The sequence below is a fragment of the Carlito syrichta genome, unplaced genomic scaffold (genome assembly GCF_000164805.1).
Source record: "Carlito syrichta isolate Samal-C Ts95f unplaced genomic scaffold, Tarsius_syrichta-2.0.1 Scaffold304726, whole genome shotgun sequence".
Taxonomy (NCBI): Eukaryota; Metazoa; Chordata; class Mammalia; order Primates; family Tarsiidae; genus Carlito; species Carlito syrichta.
In genome coordinates this window covers 46069-69030 of record NW_007248822.1, presented here as the reverse complement: position 1 = coordinate 69030, position 22962 = coordinate 46069, and the positions used below count along the sequence as shown (strand labels likewise).

At 43.8% G+C, this 22962-nt stretch overlaps 1 protein-coding gene across 1 annotated transcript in view; it reads right to left on the bottom strand.

Annotated features, from left to right (window-relative positions):
* The window catches only part of NPC1 (NPC intracellular cholesterol transporter 1), a 54282-nt gene that overhangs the window by 15118 nt on the left and 16202 nt on the right, over nucleotides 1-22962 (bottom strand). The window contains exons 4-12 of the mRNA XM_008060773.1: nucleotides 21959-22134; nucleotides 16297-16464; nucleotides 14593-14842; nucleotides 12275-12351; nucleotides 11381-11751; nucleotides 9774-10000; nucleotides 6651-6751; nucleotides 3815-3917; nucleotides 62-251 (exon numbers count right to left, since the gene is read on the bottom strand). Coding sequence (XP_008058964.1) covers nucleotides 62-251; nucleotides 3815-3917; nucleotides 6651-6751; nucleotides 9774-10000; nucleotides 11381-11751; nucleotides 12275-12351; nucleotides 14593-14842; nucleotides 16297-16464; nucleotides 21959-22134 — 1663 coding nt within the window. The remainder of the gene's footprint in view (nucleotides 1-61; nucleotides 252-3814; nucleotides 3918-6650; nucleotides 6752-9773; nucleotides 10001-11380; nucleotides 11752-12274; nucleotides 12352-14592; nucleotides 14843-16296; nucleotides 16465-21958; nucleotides 22135-22962) is intronic.

The following is a 22962-nucleotide window of genomic DNA, read 5'->3' as shown; positions in this document are numbered from 1 at the left end:
AAAAAAACCATCACACACACACACACACACACACACACACACACACACACACCCTGCTTACCAGAAGCCTGCGACAGCTTTTGATGTGACCCAAGGCTAGAGAAATATATAGAAACATGATGCCATAGCTAATGACAACAGTAAAGACATCACTGTTACTCTCACGATTTAGTTCATCTTCAATACTTCGTTCAGTAGTAAAAGAAATGGTCAGATTTGGATTCTTGTAGTTTTTCACAAAATTAATAAGCCTAAAAAGTAAGCAAAATTTTATATTTTTAGTTTATACTTTGCAGTAGCTAAGTCAGAGACTTCTTCCCAACTGGTATAACACAAAGGCCACTGTACTCCTGCCTGGGCAACAGTGAGACTCCGATTCAAAAAAAAAGAAAAGAAAAGTTTAGAAAAAAATGGAAATTGGTTCATGTTCTTGCTATTTTTTAACTGAAAAAAAAAGATTTTTAAATGAAATATATTAAAAATGCACAACTCATGTAACAAAATTTAAAAAGTTGATCTACAGATTTAGCATAATACCTATCAGAACCCTAGCTGACTTTTTTGTAGAAACTGACTAACAGATTCCAAAATTCACATGAGATTGCAAAGGGTCCAAAGCAGCCAAAACTTATTTTTCAAGAAGAACAAAGTAGGAGGACTCACACTTTCCAATTTCAAAACTTACAACAAAACAACAGACATCAAGACAGTGTGGCAGTGGTGCAAGGACAGACATACAGATCAGAGGAACAGAGCTGAGAGTCCAGAAACGCACCATGGGTGTGGCCAACTAGTTACTGATAAGGATGGCATGATCATTCAATAATATTTTCAACAAATGGTTTGGGACAACTGGATAGCTACATGCAAAATAATGAGTTAGACCTTTACCTCATTATCATATACAAACATTAGTTCTAACAGATCAAACACCTAAATGTAAGAGCCAAGCCAAGACTAGCCCGGCTCGGTGGCTCAGCCTGTAATCCCATGCCTTTGGGAGGCTGAAGTGAGTGGACTGCCTGAGCCCACGGGTTCGAGACCCGCCTGGGCAACTTGGCCAGACCTCATCTCTACAATAAATCAAAAATCAGCCGGGAGTGGTAGCGCATGCCTGTAGTTCCAGTTACTTGGAAGGCTGAGGCGGAAGGATTGCCGGAGCCCAGCAGGTCGAGGCTGCGGTGGTCTGGGCAACAGAGTGAGACTCCAACTCAAAAAAAAAAAAGAGCCAAGACTATAAAACTCTCAGAGGAAAACTTAGGCATAAATCTCCATGTCCTTGGATTAGCCATGGTTTCTTAGATATGACACTAAAAATATGAGCAACAAAACAAAAAACAAACTGGACTTCATCAAAATTAAAGACTTTTGTGCTTCAAAGGACACCATCAAGAAAGCAAAAAGATAACCCACAGAATGGGAAAAAATATTTGACAATCATATAACTGACAAGGGACTTGTATCTATCTATAATATATGAAAAATTCTTATGTCAATAATACAAACACAAATAACCCAATTAAAAATTGGCTAGGCGCGGTGGCTCAAGCCTGTAATCCCAGCATTTTAGGAGGCTAAGGTGAGGGATTGTCTGAAACCACAGGTTCGAGAACAGCCTGGGTAACTTGGTGAGACCGCATCTCTACAATAAATAAAAAAACTAGCCGGGCGTGGTAGCGCGTGCCTGTAGTTCTGGCTACTTGGAAGGCTGAGGGGGAAGGATTGCCTGACTCCAGCAGGTCAAGGCTGCAGTGGCCATGAGCATGCCATTGCACTCCAGCCTGGGTGACAGAGTGAGACTCCAATTCATTAAAAAAAAAAATTGTACAAAGGATATGAATAGACATTTCTCCAAGGAGATGTACTGATGGACAATAAGTACATGAAGAGATGCCTGAAACAGACATCAAAAAGACTCAAATCAAAATCACAATGAGATACCACTTCATATCCATAAGGACAGCTAGAATCACAAAGTCAGATAACTTCAAGTGTTAACAGGGATGCAGAGAAGCTGGAACCTCTGTACCCTGCTAATGTGATGTAAAATGGTATGGCTATTTTGGAAAACAGTCTGGCAGTTTTTCAAACAATTAACAGTAGAGTTACCATATAACTTAGCAATTTTACTCCTAGATATATACCCAAGAGAAAGAAAAAGTTATATCCACACAAGACCTTGTATATAAAAGCTTGAGGCAGCATTATTCATAATAGCCAAAAGATGGAAACAACCCAAGTGCACCAAAAGATAAATGAATACACAGAACGTAGTATATCCATATAACAGATTCGGCATAAAAGGAATGAAGTGATGATACATACCACATGTGGATGAACCTTGAAAACATTCTGTTAAATGAAAGAAACCAGACACAAAAGTCCACATAAGACTCCAAGTATATGAAAGATCAGAACAGGAAGATCAGAGACAGAAAGTAGATGAGTGGCCGCCTGAGGCCAGGGATGGGAGGGTGAGAAGATAAGGGGATATTGGCTGAAAGGTACCTTATTGTGAGGCAATGCAAGTGTCCTAAAATGGACTGTGGTGATGGCTGCACACGTGTGACCATACCACAGCCACTGAAGTGTATACTTTGCTTTACTTTATTTTTGGAGTTGGAGTCTCACTCTGTCCCCCAGGCTGGACTGTAGTGGCACACTGAAGGCCACTGCAGCCTCCACCTGCTGAGCTTAGGCGATCCTTCCATTTCAGCCTCCCGAGTAGCTGGAATTACAAGCATGTGTCACCACACCTGGCTAATTTTTAAAATTTACTGTAGAGACGAGGTCTCACCATGTTGCCCAGGCTGGTCTTGAGCCCATGGGCTCAGGCAATCCTCTGGCCTCTACCTTCCAAAGTGCTGGGATTACAGGCGTGAGCTACCAGGCTCAGCTAGTGTATACTTCAAATGAGTGAACTGTATGACATACAAATCACACCTCAGAAAAACCACTACTGAAGGGTATCAAGTAAAGACTGAAAGTCCCCTGTCCTCCCCAATCCTCTCCTTCCCATTCTCTAGAGTTTACAAAAACAGCTAACAATTTCTCAGCTCATTCACTTGATGTTTTTTCTGAAGCTTGGACAGCAATGTATAACTTATATTTATGTAAATATGCTGACTACAGCTTTTATTTAATCCATCTTGAACTACTTATTGACCTTATTGTGTCTAGTGACTGCATAGTATTTGACAGTCCTTATCCCTCACTAATGCACATTCAGCATGCTCCCAGTTTTTGCTGTTAGGAAACAATGCAAGGAACATTTTTTGCATACTTTTGCATTCTTGTGTAGGAATATCTGTTTAAAGGTAAATCTATGACCAGGCATGGTAGTTCATGCCAGTCATCCCAGCGCTTTGGGAGGCTGAGGTAGGAGAATCACTTGAGCCCAGGAGTTTGAGACCAGCCTGGGCAACATAGTGAGATCTCACCTCTACAAAAAATTTAAAAATTGGCCAGGTGTAGTAGTATGCGCCTGTGTTCCCAGCTACTCAGGAGGCTGAGGCAGGAGGATCGCTAGAGCCCAAGAATTTGAGGTTGCCATGAGCTGTGACTGCGCCACTGTACTCCAGTCTGGATAACAGGGCGAGACCTTGTCTCTAAGAATAAATAAAAAATAAGATAAAATTTTAAAAAGTGAAGATGAGAATTTGTTTACATATTTACATTAGCATCACAAGTACCAAGTGTACAACTTTACATAACTGAGATCTGACATTCGTGAGTTTACAGAATGAAGTTTAAGTGCTTGCACGCATCTAGCTTTCCCCAAAGGACAATCTGTTCAGCCCCATGAGTCACTCACTCTTTTTCCCAGGCCTGGGCTCTCTGGAGCTTCTCTGTATCATTATAGTAATTATTGACAGGGAAGGTAATCACAAGGGCAGTGGCGTTATTGTAGTTTTGATCTAGAAAGGAAAATGACATCAAAAGCAGATTACAAGCGTGCAGACAATTAGATACATGCAGGAGGAATCCCAATGCAGCTAGCTGGCTGATTCCTCGCTGGAGCTACAGGCTGTCTCTGTGCTTTACTGCAACAGTTTGCATGCAGTTCAGGTGCACAGTTATCATTCAGAAGAGAAACCTTTTTTTAAAGTTGCACATACGTGCACGGTAAGAATTTCAAACAGAGCAGAAAGGTGTTCAGTGGTAATGCTCTCTCCTTCCCCAACCCTCATTCCATGCTCTTAATTCTCCCCCATACCATGACTACCTGGGAGTCTTTCCAGATAGTCCACGCACACACACAGACACAACACACATTCTTCCTCTTTCCTCCTTAATTACACAAACTGTAATGTGTTATTCTGCATTTTAAAATTTTGTATGTCGGAGACTGCTCCATTTTAGCATATAAAGAGCTTTCTTATTTTCTTTCTGCTAACATTTCCTAGTGTAATTTAAGCAATCCCCATTTTTGCATTTTGATATTACAAAATCACTACAAATAATCTATACATATTCTTAATGTATAGACACATATTTGTAAAATTAATTCTTAAAGCATAATCACTCAATCAAAAACCACGTACACTTCTAATTGTGATAAATTCCTCTAAACTGTCTTACAAAGAGGCCGGACTATTTCGCACTCTTTTATTCAACAAAATATTTAATGAGACCTACTTTGTGCCAGGCATCACTTTAGATGCCATGGATACATCAGTGAACAAGAGATCGACGACACCCCTGCTGTCCTGGAGCTTACATTTTAGTAAGTAACCCAGCAATGAAGAATTTCCTATATTGTCACCAACAAAGGGTTTTATCAAGCTTTGCCTTTGCCTATTTGTGAGGTTAAAAAGCCTGGAATGAGATGCATTTCACCAACAGGTGGGAGGCTGAGCATTTGTCCCCCCTCAATGAAAAGCCATTTGTAATTCTTCTTTTGTTACCTTTCACATGGCTTCACCCACTTTTCTTATGGGTTGCTAATCTTTTCTTTTATTCATGAGAGCTCTTTATATACTAAGAAAAAGTTGTCTACTATGCATACTAATTTTTTTGTCCAATTTTTTTAACTGTATGATGTTTGTTCTCCACAGATAAATTTAAAATTTTTATGTAGTCAAATTTATCAGTCTTTCCTCTTGTGGCTTCTGAATTGTCTTGCTTAGAAATAACTTCTCCATTTTAAAATTACCATTAAAAATTCCTCCTGTATTTTCTTTTAGTTCTTTGAAAGTTTTACTTCTTACATTTCAATCTTTGATTCATCTGGAATTTATTTTGGTGAAAGAAATAAGGCAGACAGCCAGGCTCGGTGGCTCAGCCTGTAATCCCGCGCCTTTGCGAGGCTGAGGTGAGCAGATTGCCTGAGCCCGCGGGTTCGAGACCCGCCTGGGCAGCAAGACCTCATCTCTACAATAAATCAAAAAAAAAAAAATCAGCCGGGCGTGGTAGCGCATGCCTGTAATTCCGGCTACTCAGAAGGCTGAGGCGGAAGGATCGCCAGAGCCCAGTAGGTCGAGGCTGCGGTGGTCGGGAGTGGCCACTGCACTCCAGTCTGGGCGACACAGTGAGACTCCAACTCAAAAAAAAAAAAAAAAAAGAAATAAGGCAGAGATTAAATTTAACCTTTTACCCTGTGACTAGTCAGGTGCTAACACCATCCCTTCTCCACCAATTAGAAATGGCATTTACTCCATGAGGCAAAGTAAATTGTCAATAGACATCACAACCTCTCCCCTGCCATTGAGCAAAGAGAAGAAAACCTCTCTGGCCTCTTCACAAGCTGGAGAAAAACCTGTCAAGCCTGTAATTAGGCTTCAGATGCCAAAGGTATCACACCATTACTTCATTTTATCAGGTACAATCTGTTCCGAAGTAGCACAGGAACCAGTAAAGAGCAAACCAACTGCTTTTCACACAACAAAAGTGTCCGAATTCTTAACTGATTGGTTTCGGAGAAAAAAAAATGTATCGCCTTTGCTTGTTTTTCCACATACCTCATAATATTCTCTCTTCCCCAATATAGGGGTTCTTAACCTGAGGCCTAATAACTTCCTAGTGGTTCCACAGATGAGTTTCAAGGGTCCCATGATCTCCTTGAAACTGAATGTAGAGGGACACAGTTCCATTACCCCGGGAAAATGACCTTAGCCCTCGACAAGTTCTCAAAGGCATGTGCCACCCAAACAAGGCTAACACAATCCACTTCTTTTAAAGTACTAGAATTAAACCCACGCCCAAAGCCAAAAGAGATGTTATATTTGGGATTCAGGAGACAAGGCAATAACAAGACTTCCTAATTTACGAAATCTTCATAATTACCACTTGATTTTTTTTTTTTTTTGAGTTGGAGTCTCACTCCGTCACCCAGACTGGAGTGCCGTGGCTGCTCCCAGCCACCTCAGCCTCGACCTGCTGGGCTCCGGTGATTCTTCCCCCTCAGCCTTCTGAGTAGCTGGAATTACAGGCACGTGCCACCACACCCAGCTAATTTTTTGATTTATTGTAGAGATGAGGTCTCGCTGCCCAGGCGGGTCTCGAGCCCGCGGGCTCCGGCAATCCACTCACCTCAGCCTCCCAAGGTGTAGGATTGCAGGCTGAGCCATCGAGCCCGGCTATCACTTGATGTTAATGACAAAACCAAGACTACTTTACCCAATAGGAAAGTCAAAGGTTCCCTTACTTACCATCATAGCCTCCCAGCACAAGCCATGGGAATACCGGTCCACCAAATGTACCCAAACAAGGGTCATGGAGCAAGCTTGTGTCATTCAGAGAGGCAGGAGCCCTGCCAAAAAGTTTAGAAAACATCTCCCAGTTAGAACCACCTCAAGACATTGCCAAGACCTAAACATTTGTACAACAAACACTTGATGAGGTTGATGGTCTTCTAAGCACAACATGGCCCTGAGGTTCCTCTGAGTAATACAGCTCAGCATTTTCTTTAGGGGCTCAAATCAATAACTGGACAGGAGAAGGCAAATACAGCCCAGTGCCATCCACAGCACATGGTGCAATGTGGGCAGAGGGGAGGGAGCAAATGCCACCAGGGGAAAACTGTCACCAAGAGGAAACCTATACAGACCCAGAGCTGCAAGGATGAGGGAGACTTCACCAGGGAGGGGGAAAAGAGTGTCTTGTGCACTCGCAATTGTGGGAAGAGTAAGGGAGGGAGAGGAAGACGACTCAGGGGGTAATAAGAAGTCCTGTCCTAGAGCAAGGCATGCCCACGAAGGGAGCTGCCATGGGAGGGGACTGGGTTGGAAAGGGCAAGTGACAGATAATGCCAAAAAAAAAAAAAAAGAAACAGTGCCATGCTAAGTGGTTTGGATTTTGTCCTGCCAAGTGGTTTAGATTTCTGGACGATGAGAGATTTCTGGACGATGAGAGATTTCTGGGAAATGGATGCCACGAGCTGCTTTATGAAGATCACCTGCGAGGCAGAGTGGAAGAAGGGCCGGAAGTGGGAAAGAAACAAGAAGTGGGGCTGGGCTTGGTGGCTCAGCCTGTAATCGCAGCACTTGGGAGGCCAAAGTGAGTGGACTGCCTAAGCCCGCAGGTTCACGACCAGCCTGGGCAACTTGGCAAGACCTCGTCTCTATAATAAACAAAAAATTAACTGGGCGTGGTAGTGCGCGTCTAACAATTCCAGCTACTTGGGAGGCTCGCCAGAGCCCAGCAGGTCGACGCTGGTGTGGCTGTGAGTGTGCCACTGCACTCTAGCCTGGGTGAGAGAGTGAGACTCCAACTCAAAAAGAGAAACAAGAGCCGGGCTCGATGGCTCAGTCTGTAATCCCGCGCGTCTGGGAGGCTGACGTGAGTGGATTGCCCGAGCCCGCGGGTTCAAGACCCACCTGGGCAGGCGAGACCTCATCTCTACAATAAAAATCAAAAAAATTAGCCGGGCGTGGTAGCGCGTGCCTGTAATTCCGGTTACTCGGAAGGCTGAGGCGGAAGGACCGCTGGAGCCCAGCGGGTCGAGGCTGTAGTGGCCGGGAGTGGCCACTGTACTCCAGTCTGGGCAACAGAGTGAGACTCCAACTCAAAAAAAAAAAAAAAAAAAAAATTAAAAAATAAAAATAAAAAAAGAGAAACAGGAAGCGGGGGACCAGTCAGGTATATGCAATGGTCAGGCATGAGGGGCAGTGCAGTGAGGACTGCTGGCTAGTGGAGAGGGAACAAGCATTTTAGGACAGACTGCCAGCCGGAAGTGAGCTGGACGCTGAGGGAAGTTCTTGCCAATCACAGTAGGTGATGGTATCAGCCCTGGTGGTAGGTAGCCTGCAGCTAGAAGCTGAATTTTCATCCCACAGCATGGATGTGCCAGGCCACCCAGGGGTTGAATTCACCAGACCTACATGAGGAAGGTGCAGATGAGGAAGGACTTGGGAAGAAAGCCTTTTTGTCTAAGTAACTGGACTGGGCTTGGCTCTGGGCAGCCCACGTGCTGTTCCTATGGAACTTCCGGGTGGAAAAGTCCAGGAAAAGTTGGAGGGTGGGGAAAGAAGAGAGAGCTAGAGACAAGCCTGAGGCTGTGGGTACATGTCAAGTGTAACCACACGACAACCCAAATCCCTGTCCCCAGGGGAGCTCTTCGCAGCAGTGTTCCCATGCCCCCTGATACAACACAAGTCTAATGTACCCTCCTCCCACAATTTTTGCTGACTTTCATTTTGTAAAATAACAGAAAGTAAATGTCTTTTTCCTCCAAATATAAAAACGATATAATACTGAGGGGTTTTTCCCTCTGAATTCCCCATGGCTCCCTTGGACCATCTACCCTGAGAGAATGCTGGTTTAGGGTATATGGGCACGAACAACGTCTTAAGAGTATAACTCATGTTTTTAGAGGAAATGTCCTTGAGATAAACACAGACCAATTGCCTAGAGAGTCTTACTCTGATAAGAGCAAACACAGACAGAACTCAAGGCCACCAAGGTTCTTTAGAACCGGCAGTCCAAGTCCTCAGCTCCTGACGTGAGCTGAGCGGTACTATCAAAGGAAACCAGGAACAGCTTCTCTGCTCCCATGATGAAGAAACAGCACTGGGGCTGCTGACTGGATGAACAACCGCTGAAGGCCAGGGCCAGGGCATTCAGAATGGGCAGGCCCATCTGGCAGCTGACACTTTTCCTCTACTGGGCAAACCTGAAGACTCCCTCATAGACACCTGAACACAGCTTCCTGTGGTGACTAATCCCAGCTATAAACACACCCTGCCCAGCCAGAAATGCCTCCTAGGGAAGCAGCTGCAGGGTCCGCCCATCTAAAATGGCACACCAATCCTGCCTTGACTCCTAAGGGAAGCTGAGTGTCTAAACACAATTCAATATCATGATATAAGGCAGGAAAAAAATACAATAAGGCTCTATCTTTAAACACTGAGGGGTGCAAGAGGTGTGGCATATGAAACTGTGTGTTACCGATCCAGGCATGAGTTAAATGGTAGGAGGTACCTGCTGTTCCTGGATCACACGTCACAGTAGCTCCCACCCCTGGGCCTTTGCCCTTGCTACCCATTCTGCTTGAACGCCTGTCCCTGTGATAGCCACAGGCTGCCTCCTTACCTTTCCTTTCCCTTTGAGCAGATCTCTGTCTCTCCACCCGGCCTTATTTCCCTCCTTCCAGCACTCATCTCTACATGAAACGATCAAGTATTTATGTGCTCTTCGTCCGTTTCCCTCCACCAGGATGCAAGCTTCGCAGGGCGGAGTCTTGCTCCGTTTGTGCTAACATCTTGAACAGAGTCTAACAACAGCAAGGCTTAAGTGTCACTGGGACACACGAATGACCGCTTTTTGCCACTCACCGTACGCAATACAGGAAGTGCGTGTGGTAGTCGGCATATACGTAGAACTCGTCCCCTATCTTGTGGTCCAGCACGGAATGGCTGTTCTGGAAGTAATTCAGCACACTCATAATGGTGCAGTTCTTGTTATATGGCGAGAGAGGGGCCAAGCAGATATCCTGAAGTGTCACCGTCCCATTGTTGTAAGAGGCAGTAATGTTTTCAATGGTTGTCTGTAAGTCAAGAACCTGAAAGAAGATTTTCAAAATAAGCAAACCCAGAAACAGGTCACGTTTCTCTCAGAATTGCCCTGAGGGTTTAGAAGATAGAGTTTGGGGAAATACTTCCCAAGATGGGGGGAGGATTAAGGCACACAACGGTAAGATATCTGGCTAAGCCAAAAGCCCCCTCTTACAGCCAACTGGGCTGAAGACCCTGGTTAGAGGCGTCCAGAAAGACAAGGAGGGAGCACTACCACCAGAACAGATCTCAGTGTAAAAAACCCCCCTCCCTTCTTCAGCAGTGACCAACAGGCCAGCAGAGACTAGAGCCGGACACCTGGTCTTCCTGACACTGTCCCTCACCAGCACTACAAAACCCACTGCCCTGTTCCACGTTATACCTATGGAGGTCCTGTATTTCTTTTCCTTTTTTCCACATACTTATGTTTCATAGTTCTGAAATACAGATCAGTGGCAAACTTCCATGTGATTCAACCCACAGAAATTATTTTTATTATTATTTTTTATTTCTAGACATGGAGTCTTGCTCTGTTGCCCAGGCTGGAGTGCAGTGGCATGATCATGGTCCTGTATTTCTTAACAGAGAAGATGCTCCTGCAGGTAAATGACCATGATGTCACCTCCTGCAACAAGCTGGGAAAAAACAAGTCACTGGATGGGAAAGACTCTGTTCAACTCTTGGGAACAAGTTGACGTTTTTCAGGATTTCAGGGTTTCTGTAGACAGGAACCAGGATTAAGGGGAAAACCATATGGTTGTACAACCATGCATGCATTTTAAGAAGTGGGTGCGGTTCACTGACAGGCACAGTTCTCAGGGGCAAATGCGACCAGACCAGGGGAAGGTTTACATGCCTTCTTAGAGAACGAGTTGGATCTCGTCGCAAATGCCCCTCTCATCAAAGGCAGGCTGGGAGTCCATGTTCAGGCAGTGATAGGTTCATCCTGCAAGCTGGATCAGGGGCCACCCAGTAGCTCCTGCCTCAGCCCCCAAGACAGCATGAAGGGCTTCACTTCTTTGGGTCCTTGCCTCTTACTTTCAGTTAACAAAGTATAAAAATCACAAATTCCTAAGGTGACTGCCTTATAAACACATCCCGCCTCAACAGAGAAACTCTTCTCAAGTCTTCCACTGCTCATCTCAATTTCAAGAAAAAGGCAATACCTGCTGCCTGAAGTAAATATAAAAATAGGCAAGAGGAAATTTTCCATTAAGTTCAATATGTATCATTCACTTTCTTGAAAAATAAGTTAAATGCACCTTTGCTGTTGCAAAGATTTTCGACATATACCAGTACATTCAGCCCCAAATCCACATCAAGCAGAACCGTAAAAGCCAGCAAACCACCAGGTCTCCTGTGCTGACTTATTTCTGCGAACGGATTACCTGGTGCAAAATCTCTAAGTCAAGTGGAGGTCCGAAGGGCACATCGGCTCCCGAGGGGTACGGCTGGTAAGTGTGTTTGTTGGTGAGGGGGGCCCGGATGATGAGCTGCTCCGTTCGGAAGAAAGGTCCAAAGTGCTGGTCAAAGTACTCTTTTTCCAGGCGAGCCTGGCTGCTGGGGGCTGACCAGAGGTCAACAGGATTGGTTGTAACCCGGACAAACACCAGGCCAGAAGAACACACGACAATGAAGACCAGCGAGAAGAAAATGACACAGCCGGGGTTTCGGACGCAGAAAGAACCCCACCATGTGAACAGCCGCCTCAGACAGCCCTCGAAGGCCACACCAAGTGGGTCACAGCAGGACACCTCCCCTGGAAGAGTGGAAGAAGAAGGGAGGATGGAGGTTAAGAGCCAAGACATTCCTGAAAGTTGGAACAGGGACAGCATTAGCTGCAATCACTAGAGGCAGGCACTGAGCCCACCTGGGGACCCACGCAGGACATGTCCTTACCCACCTCAGCTATCCATCTGTGAAGCCATCTTCCTTGGCTACCCTCAGCAAGTGATATCCCCACTCACAGAGACGCTCACACATGGGCCTTGAAGAACAAAGTTCTCTGACTGCTCTGCCCACAGCCCTCTACTTGGCTCTGCTGCCACTGCTCTCAGCCTGCTGTGTCAGTGCCTTTGCATCTCCTGTCAATTGCTTGGTTCTGCTCTGCCATCCTGCCTAGATGTTAGAGCCACAAAGGCAAGGGCCATGTCTATCTTGACTAAAGTCATGTCCCCAGCCCCAGCATGCCGCCTCCCCCATTGCCTCAACCCCATTGAGGAAACAAATGCTCTCATGACAATACCATCTAAACCCTTTTACTGACGTACAAATATTCCTACCTTTGTGGTCACTGGAATTAACGGAAAAAGCTATGTTGCTATCAATGGGCGTATACTCGGAGACAAAGTATCGTTTTCTGAAAAATAAAAGTAAGTAAGTAGTATTAGCGGACATCATCATGATAAAGCTGTTGTTATTTTGACTTCCTGTAACCCCATTAAAAGCTGACTTCCTCAACCTGGCTTCTTCCTCCCTAAGTTCCCTTGCCCTGGGTCCCTCTGCTTACTAGTCTCAAGAGAAAATTTAATACGACATTAAAAATCCAATTAGTAAAAGGTCATTTCACCGTGTAGCCCTCATTAGTCTTTAAAACTTTTAGGTACCTTAAAAACACACTCCCCTCCCCAGCAGCAACGAGTACACCTAGTGCCCGAGTCTTGATTTCTATACACCGTCCTCCAAAAAAAGGAAACAGGGCTCTTTGCAGAAAGGGGCTGATTCTGGGGTGAGGATGCAGGCAGATGAACCCAGGGAAAGGGATATGTCAAAAGAACACAGAAGTGCCGGGTGCAGTGGCTCATGCCTATAATCCCAGCACTTTGGGAAGCCAAAGCGAGAGGATTGCTTGAGCCCAGGAGTTCGAGATCAATCTCGGCAACACAATAAGACCTCACCTCTATAAAAAATAAATAAAAATTCACTAGACATGGTGGCACATTCCTGTAGTTCCAGCCAATTGGGCGGCTAAGAAGGAAAGATCACCTGAGCCCTGGAGATTGAGGCCATGATCATGCCACTCCACTCCAGTCTGAGGGACCCCCCCCCCCAAAAAAAGAACACAGGAGCCAAGAAGAAGGCACTCCTAATGGCCAAAACTGTAAAAACTCAGAGCAATGAAATAAATGACAATATTGGATACAGCCCACAGGGTAAAAAGTCCATGTTGCAAATAACTGAATAAAGAAGTGAGAGAGTGGGCAACCCCTCTGGGTCCCCTCCCACTGTGGGAGCTTTCCTGTTCTCTCAATAAATCCTGCTTTCAAAAAAAAAAAGAAGTGAGAGAGAAGAGACAGCTTTCTGTACAGAAGTCCAAATGGATGCGGAGGGAATTAGGAAAATAGAAAATCACTACCAGGCAGACACCACAGTAATGACTGTTGTAGGCAAGACCCACCAATAGATGCTGAAACCAGTGGGGGGTAATTTGAGGAAAAGTAAAGTGTCAGCATAGTCTCAAAGCATCTCTCCTCAATGTAGTTATAGTTACAAAGGAAAAACAGCAACTTCACAAGGGAGAGACCCAGGAGCAACAGACACCATCTCACCCAAAGGATCAAGGTTAAATCACCAGGAACGTGACGTATCAATGTCATGTACCCCGATACACCAAGAAAGACACAGCACCACTTCTGAGATGTTCTTATCAAAAACAGGTAACCTCAACTCAACCATGAGCAAATGCCAGACAAACCAAACTGAAGGGGATGCTACCAAGTAATGACCAGTACTCATCACAAAGGTCAAGGTCAAAAAAGGAAAGACCGAGAAATGGTGTCACAGACTGGATGGGTTAAAACACAAAAAAGTGAGTGTAATATTATGGGATCCTGAAACAGGAAAAGGGCATTAGAGGAAAAACTGATGAAGTACGAATAAGGCCTATGGTTTAGCTTAATAATATCACACCGATTTTCTTTTCTTTCTTAAAGACAGTGTCTCTGTCCCCCAAGCTACAGAACAGTGGAGTGAACACAGCTCACTGTAGTCTCAACCTCCTGGATTCAAAGTGATCCTCCCACCTCAGTCTCCTGGGTAGCTGGAAACACAGGTATATGCCCCCATACCTGGTTATTTTTTTTCTTTTTGGTAGGGACAGGGTCTAGCCATGTTGCCCAGGCTATTATTTTCATGGTTTTAATAATTATGAGTTATGTAAGTTGAAACATTAGGGAAACCTGCGTAAACAGTTTACATCGATTCTACTGTTTTTGCAACATTCTGGTCTAAAATTATTAAAGTTTAAAAAAAAAATTTATTGTCCTAAATCAAGATGCAAATATCTAAAAGGACTATAGTACTGCCTTTAATTAATTCTGAATCAAATTTGGCTCATATGACACCCTGACTTTCTGAAGAACAGGTGGTTAATGCACAGTGCTTTAAATAACATATTTTGGATAAATCAATAAAACTTGCTTCAAAGGTTTAAATGTCTAATCAGGACTCTGTTTGCAAGTTGTGGGACACAGCAGGCCACAGAATGGTATTAATGCAGGTGTCTCTTGTTCAAATTAACCAAGCTCTGCCAAGGGAAGACTACAAATGCCCGTGGGTGACTCTGCTCTTCTTGCCCAAGGAGACAAGCAAAATTCCTTACCTGTAGCACCACACTGCAAAAAATGCTCCAAAAAACACAAGCAAAAATGCCATGTAGGTGATCCACATGATGACGTACATGGCGTCCAAGCCGAAGATCCTCCAGGGAACGGGAGGGGGCGGGGGCTGAGGCTTTGGGCCACAGACGACAGAGCAGTCCTGGCAGCTGCATGGCCCTGTGACCTCATCTACAGACTCGTTGCAGCCTTTAGTGGCATTATTCATGGGTTCCATCCCATGGACTGGAAGATCTACAGGAAGAAATTGTGTTGAGAAAAAACTCAATAAAAAACACTGTGGCTGGATGAGGTGGCTCATGCCTGTAATTCCGGCGCTTTGAGAGGCTGAGGAAGGAGGATAGTTTGAGCCCAGGAATTTGAGACAAGCCTGGGCAACATAGTGAGACCCTGTGTCTAACCCCCTAAAAAAAAATTTTAGCCAGGCAGGTGGATTGCACCTATAATTCCAACTACTCAAAAGGCTGAGGCAGGAGGAACCCTTGATCTCAGGAGTCTGAGGCTGCAGTGAACCATGATCATGCCACCGCACTCCAGCCCGGGCAATAGAGGGAGACTCCCAACTCAAAAAAAAAAAAAACAACCATTGAACATTTTGTACTATTAAATTTAAACCCAACAACAAGCTCACTGAAATATCTAATACAACTGGAAAAATAAAAATAATTGGAGGTTTTAGTTTAATCAAAGTATGTGTTGTAGGCTGGGCTTGGAGGCTCAGCCTGTAATCCTAGCACTTTGAGAGGCCAAGGCGAGTGGATTGCCTGAACCTGAGGGTTCCAGACCAGCCTGGGCAACTTGGCAAGACCTCGTCTCTACAATAAATAAAAAATTAGCCAGACATGGTAGCCTGTGCCTGTAATTCCGGCTACTTAGAAGGCTGAGGAAGAAGGATCACCGGAGCCTAGCAGATGGATGCTGGCTGGAGTGGTCTTAAGTGTGCCACTGCACTCCGGCCTGGGTGACAGAGTAAGTTTGCAACTCAAAAAGAAAAAAAAATTTATGTTTTGATGCTTTGTCCTGGAGATTTTTAGATTACTTGTCTATAAACTTGAACATAAGGTTTGTCACTGACACCCAAATACATCACACACCCTTAAATCATGCCCTGTCTCCATCCACTGCAGGCTTCTGGAAATGCCACCCTTTCCCTACCCATTTTATTTTTTATTCTCTCAATTACAACAGTAATCACAAAGGCAATTCTTTTTCTTCCTCCCTTTCTACCCCAAGGCCCCCTAAATTAACTCGGGCAGGATAAACGCTCTAATTACCTCTTACTGAGAAGAAACTTGACCAACTAGTTATATGAATTTATCTTCCTATTACAGACTATTCCCGATCTTTTTTTTTTATGTCTTTATTTATTTATAGAGAAGAAGTCTTGCTTATCACCCAGGTTGATGTGCAGTGGCACGACAGGTCACTACAGCCTCCAACTCCTGAGCTCAAGCGATACTCCTGCCTCAGCCTCCTGAGTAGCTGGGACTACATGTATGAGGCACCATGCCCAACTAATTTATTTCTGTATAGATGAGGTCTGGCTATGTTGCCCAGGCTGGTCTTAAACTCCTGGTCTCAAGTGATCTTCCCACCTCAGTCTCTCATAGGGCTGGGATTATAGGTGTGAGCTGCCAGCTGATTCCTTGACTTTAAAACATCGTAAAACTTGGAGTCTTTATCCCTACCTGAAAAGATGGGAGTGATGGTAAACGGCGCCTGCCCATTGTCCTTATTGAACATGTACTCAATCCAATTGGTGGCATTGCAGGCATCAGCATCCTTCCCACACAGGAGTCCCAGGGCTTTGTCATTACTTGAGGGGGCCTCCACGTCCCGGCAGGCATCGTACATTGCTAGAAGAGGAATCCAAGGGAAAAATAAATAGACGGGATGCATGCTTTAATTCACTGGACAAGATCTTGCAAAGGCCTCTTGAATGGGAACGGGCAACTTCACATGCACTGCAGCCACGTTAGGGAGCAGGTTGGACCACAGGCAGTGAACAAGAAGGGCAGGAACCGAGATGTCCCTTCATATTGACTTATTACCCTGCAAATAACATGCCAGGTCTGATTCCAACTAACTTAAAAGTGAAAAGCAGACAGCAAAGGGAAAGGCTCCCATGATCTCACGTAGTTCTCAAAACAGTGTGGAGAAGTCTTATCCCCACGGTGTAGAAGAGCACAATGAGGCTCAGGAAGGAGATACCGAAGGCCTTGGTGCTTCTTTAACCAGTGAAGCTGGCTCCAGAAGGCCTCTGCAGAAGCAGTTTCCACAGCCAGAGAATCAGAAGACTCACAGGGAAAACTGGTGTTGGGGCAGAGGTCAGGAGAGAATAAACCTAATACTATTCTTTTGGGGTTTGATTTTGGTATACATAAAGACAATATACTACATAAAGATAATATTAATGTTTTACACATAAGAAAGCAGTTGGAATGGGTCCTGTAATGTAATCTTCACTTACCAGGCCCTGCTTCCTAGAAGCCTCCAAAATCTTCTTCCCCAAATATCAAGGAAATACTTACACGTTCATTTTATTTTACTCTTGCTTTAGAGAGTCAGGTTAGCTAGAGTGACAGTTATGTCTCTGAGAACTCTCAATATATTTCCATTGCCTTCTGGCCTCTTATCATGCCTCGTAAAAAAAAAAATCTCCAAATGTCAGTCTTTTGAGGTGACTTGTGTCTTCTCTATTTGCTTTCAAAATACAAGTATTTGTCTCTGTAGTTTTTATGGTTTTCTACGCTATACTCATGAATTTCTTTTTGTTTTTTAAAAAGCAGCTTTGTAGAAACATAATTCACGTATCATAAAATATACCCACTTAAAGTGTGCAATTTAATGAATTCTACAATATTCACAGATATGTGCAGCTATCACCACAGTTGATCTTAGACCATTTTCATTGCCTCAAAAGAAACCCTGTACTCTTCAGCTATGCCCCCCATCTCCCCAAGTGACCAATAATTTTTCTGCTGTTTTTTTTTTTGAGTTGGAGTCTCACTCTGTCACACAGACTGGAGTGCAGTGGCCGCTCCCGGCCACCACAGCCTCAACCTACTGGACTCCAGCGATCCTTCTGCCTCAGCCTTCCAAGTAGCTGGAACTATAGGCGTGCACTACCACGCCCGACTAATTTTTGATTTATTGTAGAGATGAGGTCTAGCCAAGTTGCCCAGGCGGGTCTCAAACCCGCGGGCTCAGGCAATCCCCTCAACTCAGCCTCCCAAAGCACTGGGATTACAGGCTGAGCCACCAAGGCCGGCTTCTTTCTGCTTTCATAGATGTGCCTATTTTGGACATTTCACATAAATGGAATCATATAATATGTAGTCTTTTGTGACTGGCTTCTTTCACTTGGCATGTTTTCAAGGGTCATTCATGTTGTGGCATGTATCAGTACTTCATTCCTTTTTATGGCCAAATAATATTCCCTTGTATGGACACTTTATCCATTTATCAGTTGACAAATGTCTGGTTTGTTTCCAGCTTCTGGCTATTACGAGCAAAGCTGCTATAAACATTTGTGTGTGAGTTTTTGTATGGACATATATTTTCATTTGTTTTATGAGTGGAATTGCTGGTTCATATGGTAATTCCATGTTTAATCATTTCAGGAACTGCAAGACTGTTTTACAAAGTGGCTATACCACTTTATGTCACCACTAGCAATGTGTCAAGGTTCCTATTTCTCCACACCTTCCCACTGCCAACACTTCTTGTTATCTGACATTTCTTGTTATTCTGGCCGTCCTGGTGGGGTTGAAGTGCTATCTCACTGTGGTTTTGATTTGTATTTCTCTGATGACTCATAATGTTGACTATCTTTTCATATGCTTATTGGAAACTTGTATACCATCCCTGGAGAAATGTCTATTCAGATCCTTTGCTCATTTTAAATTGGGTTATTTTATCTACTTATTGAGTTGAAAGAGTTCTTTATACATTCCAGATACAAATCCCTTATCAAATACATGATTTGCAAATATTTTCTTGACAGTGTCCTTTGAAGTACAAAGGTTTTCTATTTTAATAGTCCAGTTTATCTATGTTTTTCTTTTGTTGCTCATGCTTTTGGTATTGTTATTTAAGAATCCACTGCCAAGCCGGGCTCAGTGGCTCAGCCTGTAATCCTGTGCTTTGGGAGGCTGAGGTGAGTGGAGTGCCTGAGCCTGAGGGTTACAGACCCACCTGGGCAACTTGGCTAGACCTCATCTCTACAGTAAATCAAAAAATTAACCAGGCGTGGTAGCGTACGCCTGTAGTTCCAGCTACTTGGAAGGCTGAGGCGGAGGGATCGCCGGAGCCCAGCAGGTCGAGGCTGCGGTGGCCGGGAGCGGCCACTGCACTCCAGTCTGGGTGACAGAGTGAGATTCCAACTCAAAAAAAAAAAAAAAGAATCCATTGCCGGCCGGGCTCGGCCTGTAATCCCAGCACTTTGGGAGGCCAAGGTGAGAGGATTGCCTGAGCCCACAGGTTCGAGATCCACCTGGGCAACTTGGCGAGACCTCGTCTCTACAATAAACCAAAAACTAGCCAGGCGTGGTAGCGCACACCTGTAGTTCCAGCTACTTGGAAGGTTGAGGCGGCAGGATCATAGGAGCCCAGCAGGTCGAGGTTGTGGTGGCTGGGAGCGTGCCACTACCCTCCAGCCTGGGTGACAGAGTGAGACTCCAACTCAAAAAAAAAAAACAATCCACTGGCAAATCTGAGGTCATAAAGATTTACCCTTATGTTTTCTTCAAAGAGTTTTATAGTTTTAGCTTTGACATTTAGGTGTTTGATTCACTTTAAGTTAACTTTTTGTATATGGAGTAAAGAGTCCAATCTCATTCTTTTGCACATATATATCCATTATCCCAGCACCATTTGTAGAAGAGTATTCTTTTCTCATGGAATGAGCTTGGCACCGTTGTCAAAAATCAGCTGACCAGAGATACATGGTTTATTTTCTTCTTTTATTTCTATTTTGTTATAGAGACGGGGGTCGCACTATGTTGCCCAGGCTGCTCTCAAACTCCTGGGTTCAAACTATCCTCCTGTCTTGGCCTCCCAAAGTGTTGGGATTACGGGCCTGTGCCACCATGCCTGGCCTGATTTACTTACTGTCATATTTGTTTAAGAGTTCTTTGTACATCTTGAGTTACAGTCCTTGCTCAGATATGTCTTTTGCAAATAATTTCTCCCAGTCTGTCATGTCTTCTCATTTTCTTAGGTCTCTAGTTTTTCACAAAAACAATAATGTTACAAAGGTTGCTCCTATGAGTCTCTTGTTTCCATACACCAAGAGTTTTCTAAGGCAGGCAACTATTACACGTGAAATTTCTGGCATAAGAGATTACGTCTCATCAACTTTACCAAGTATTACAAAATTATTTTCACATGGCTTTCCAACACTTGCACTAAGCTGTGGCTACAAGTGGGGCATTTATTAGCATTTTTGTTGCTTCACATCCCTTAATAGCTGGAACTGACCAACTTTTAAACCTGTGCCAATCTGAACAGATGTAAAAGGGTGGTTCACTATTTTTGTTTTTGTTTTTTGAGTTGGAGTCTCACTCTGTCTTCCAGACTGGAGTGCAGTGGCCGCTCCCGGGCACCGCAGCCTCGACCTGCTGGGCTCTGGCGATCCTTCCACCTCAGCCTTCCGAGTAGCTGGAACTACAGGTGCGTGCTACCACGCCTGGCTCATTTTTTATTTATTGTAGAGATGAGGTCTCCCCAAGTTGCCCAGACGGGTCTCGAACCCGCAAGCTCAGGCAATCCACTCACCTCAGCCTCCCAAAGGCGCGGGATTACAGGCTGAGCCACCAAGCCCGGCTGGTTCACTGTTTTAATTTGCATTTCACTGTCTACTCTAGATACTAATAGCCTATATTTGTAAATCTTTTCACTTATGGTTTCTGCTTTTCCTTTCCTGTCTAGAAATCCCTCCCTTACCCTAACGTCATAAACAGAGTCTATATTTCTTAAAATTTTTAAGATTATGACTTTTGACTTTTTTTTTTAGTATTATATGCAAAAATAAAAAATAGATGAATATAATCAATTTCCTCAACCTAGTAATTAACTAGCCCACCCTTCCTCTCAATGATTTGTAGTGACAAACCTACACCTGTTACATGGCAACTTTCCATAGATGTATGGTTCTATTTCTAGACAGAATAATCTCTCTATGGTCAAGTATGAAAAAGCAGTACTTTTTTCCTCTTCTTTCTCTCTTTCTTTCTGAGATAGAGTTTCACTCTATCACTCACGTTGGAGTGCAGTGGCACAATCATGGCTTATTGCAGCCTCAATTTCCTAGGCTCAGGCAATCCTCCTGCCTCAGCCTCCTAAATAGCTGGGACTACAGCTGTGCATGCCACCACATCTGGCTAATTTTGCTATTTTTTTTTTTTGTAGAGACAAGGTCTTGTTTTGTTGCCCACAATGGTCTCGAAATCCTGGCCTCAAGTGATCCTCCTGCCTTGGCCTCCTAAAGTGCTAGGATTATAGGAATGAGACACCATGCCAGGCCCCAGGTTGCTTTTTAGGTCCCATCACCTGGAAGACTGATTCCTAGGTATGTTACTTTTGGTTGCTTTTGTGAATAGATCCTTTTTTATATTTCTTGTTATCTTTTTACTTGGTCATTACAATTAATTGTATGTTGTTCTTATAATAGACAACTTTGCTAAATTCTTGTTCTGTTATTTGTAGATTGTTCTTGGACACTTTCTTTGTTCAGCTTTGTCTAATCTGTTTATCTTTCAGTCCATCTCAATGACTATTTCCCACTGGTAAATTCGGTTGGTTCTAATTCATAGTAATTTATTCTTTTTCTGTAGCACCCTATTCTTTCAGAATTCTTGCATTTCAGTCATCTTTAACACACGTTGTGTCTCTTTGAGACTGCCCCATGATTTCTGGTTGTTGGAAGGCCATTTCTTCTACCTGCTGGGCTGCTGACATTCCCTGCTGGTGATCTGTTCCTTCAGAGTCATAACTTCCTCTCCTCTGCTAACTAGTTCTATCTCCTCAGCCTTGTGGTAGTTTATGAAGTTACACAGTTCACATTCGCTAGAACCAAAGTTCCACTGGTTACTAAAATGTACAGAAGCAAATTTGCTCCTACCAAAATTTTCCATGTGGGAACTGAAAGTCAGAAAGAGGTGAAAGCCTTAAGGAGATTTATATTATTGTTTGTAGTTTAAGCCCTAGGATACAAGCAAAGCAACAACTCTTATTTCCTGGCCAATGGAACTGAAAAAAATTGTGTTTTTCCACACAGTTGACAGGACAACAAAAAGGAACAACCTACTCCCATCTCCTGCAGTAAAAAAATAATTAAAAGTTACTTACCATTGGCAAAACTCTGTCCGACATAGTACTGTAACTCTACCACGTTTGTTTTTGTCTGGTTTGTGACAGGATCAACATAATCTTTAGTTGCTGTAACATTCAGAAACCGACCTTGTTGAGGACTACACGTCAGCTCACAAAACAGGTTCATTAGGTTATAAAAGCAGGATGGACATCTAAGGAAGAAGCAAATTATATTTTACATAATTTTATAGGTAACAGGGTCACCAAAAATGATTTAAAATAGGCAAGGATATTAAGAACAATATTAAGATATTGAGACAGGATCTTGCTCTGTTGCCCAGGCTGGAGTACAGTAAATATAATTACTATATTTATTTTGTCCAGATATAATTTCAAAAAAAGAAAGATGCTTCTCTGAAGTCTGCATTTTGTATTATAGAGACATATTTTATTTGTCCTGGAGTTTTGTGGTGACAATTTTGATTAAGAAGAAAAAATAGTTACTATCAGAATTTATTTTTTTTTGAGTTGGGGGTCTCACTCTGCTGCCCAGGCTGGAGCACAGGGGCATGATCATGGCTTACCACAGCCTCAACCTACTGGACTCAGGCGATCCTTCTGCCTCAGCCTCCTGAGTAGCTGGGACTAGAGGTGTGCATCACCATACTCGGCTAGTTTTTGTCTGTTTTTTTGGAAACACGAGGTCTTGCTATGCTGCCCATGCTGGTCTTAGACTCCTGGGTTTAAGCAATCCTCCTGCCTTGGCCTCCTAAAGTGCTGGGATTACAGACATGAGCCGCCATGCCTGGCAGAATTTTCATCTTATAACCTATTATAGGGCTTTCTTCCAAGCCCCAGAAAATCCCTGAGTCCTTCCAAAAACACAGGGAGATATCCCCTAGCAAAAACAAGAAAACAGCAGTGATGTCCTCTGGCAAAAAGCACTGCAGAAGCACACAGTTTCATGAGAACCACAAGCTGTCTGCTGTCCTTCAGGTTCAAAGTTTAAGCTCCCAATGTTGACTTGTCATGTGGCAAAA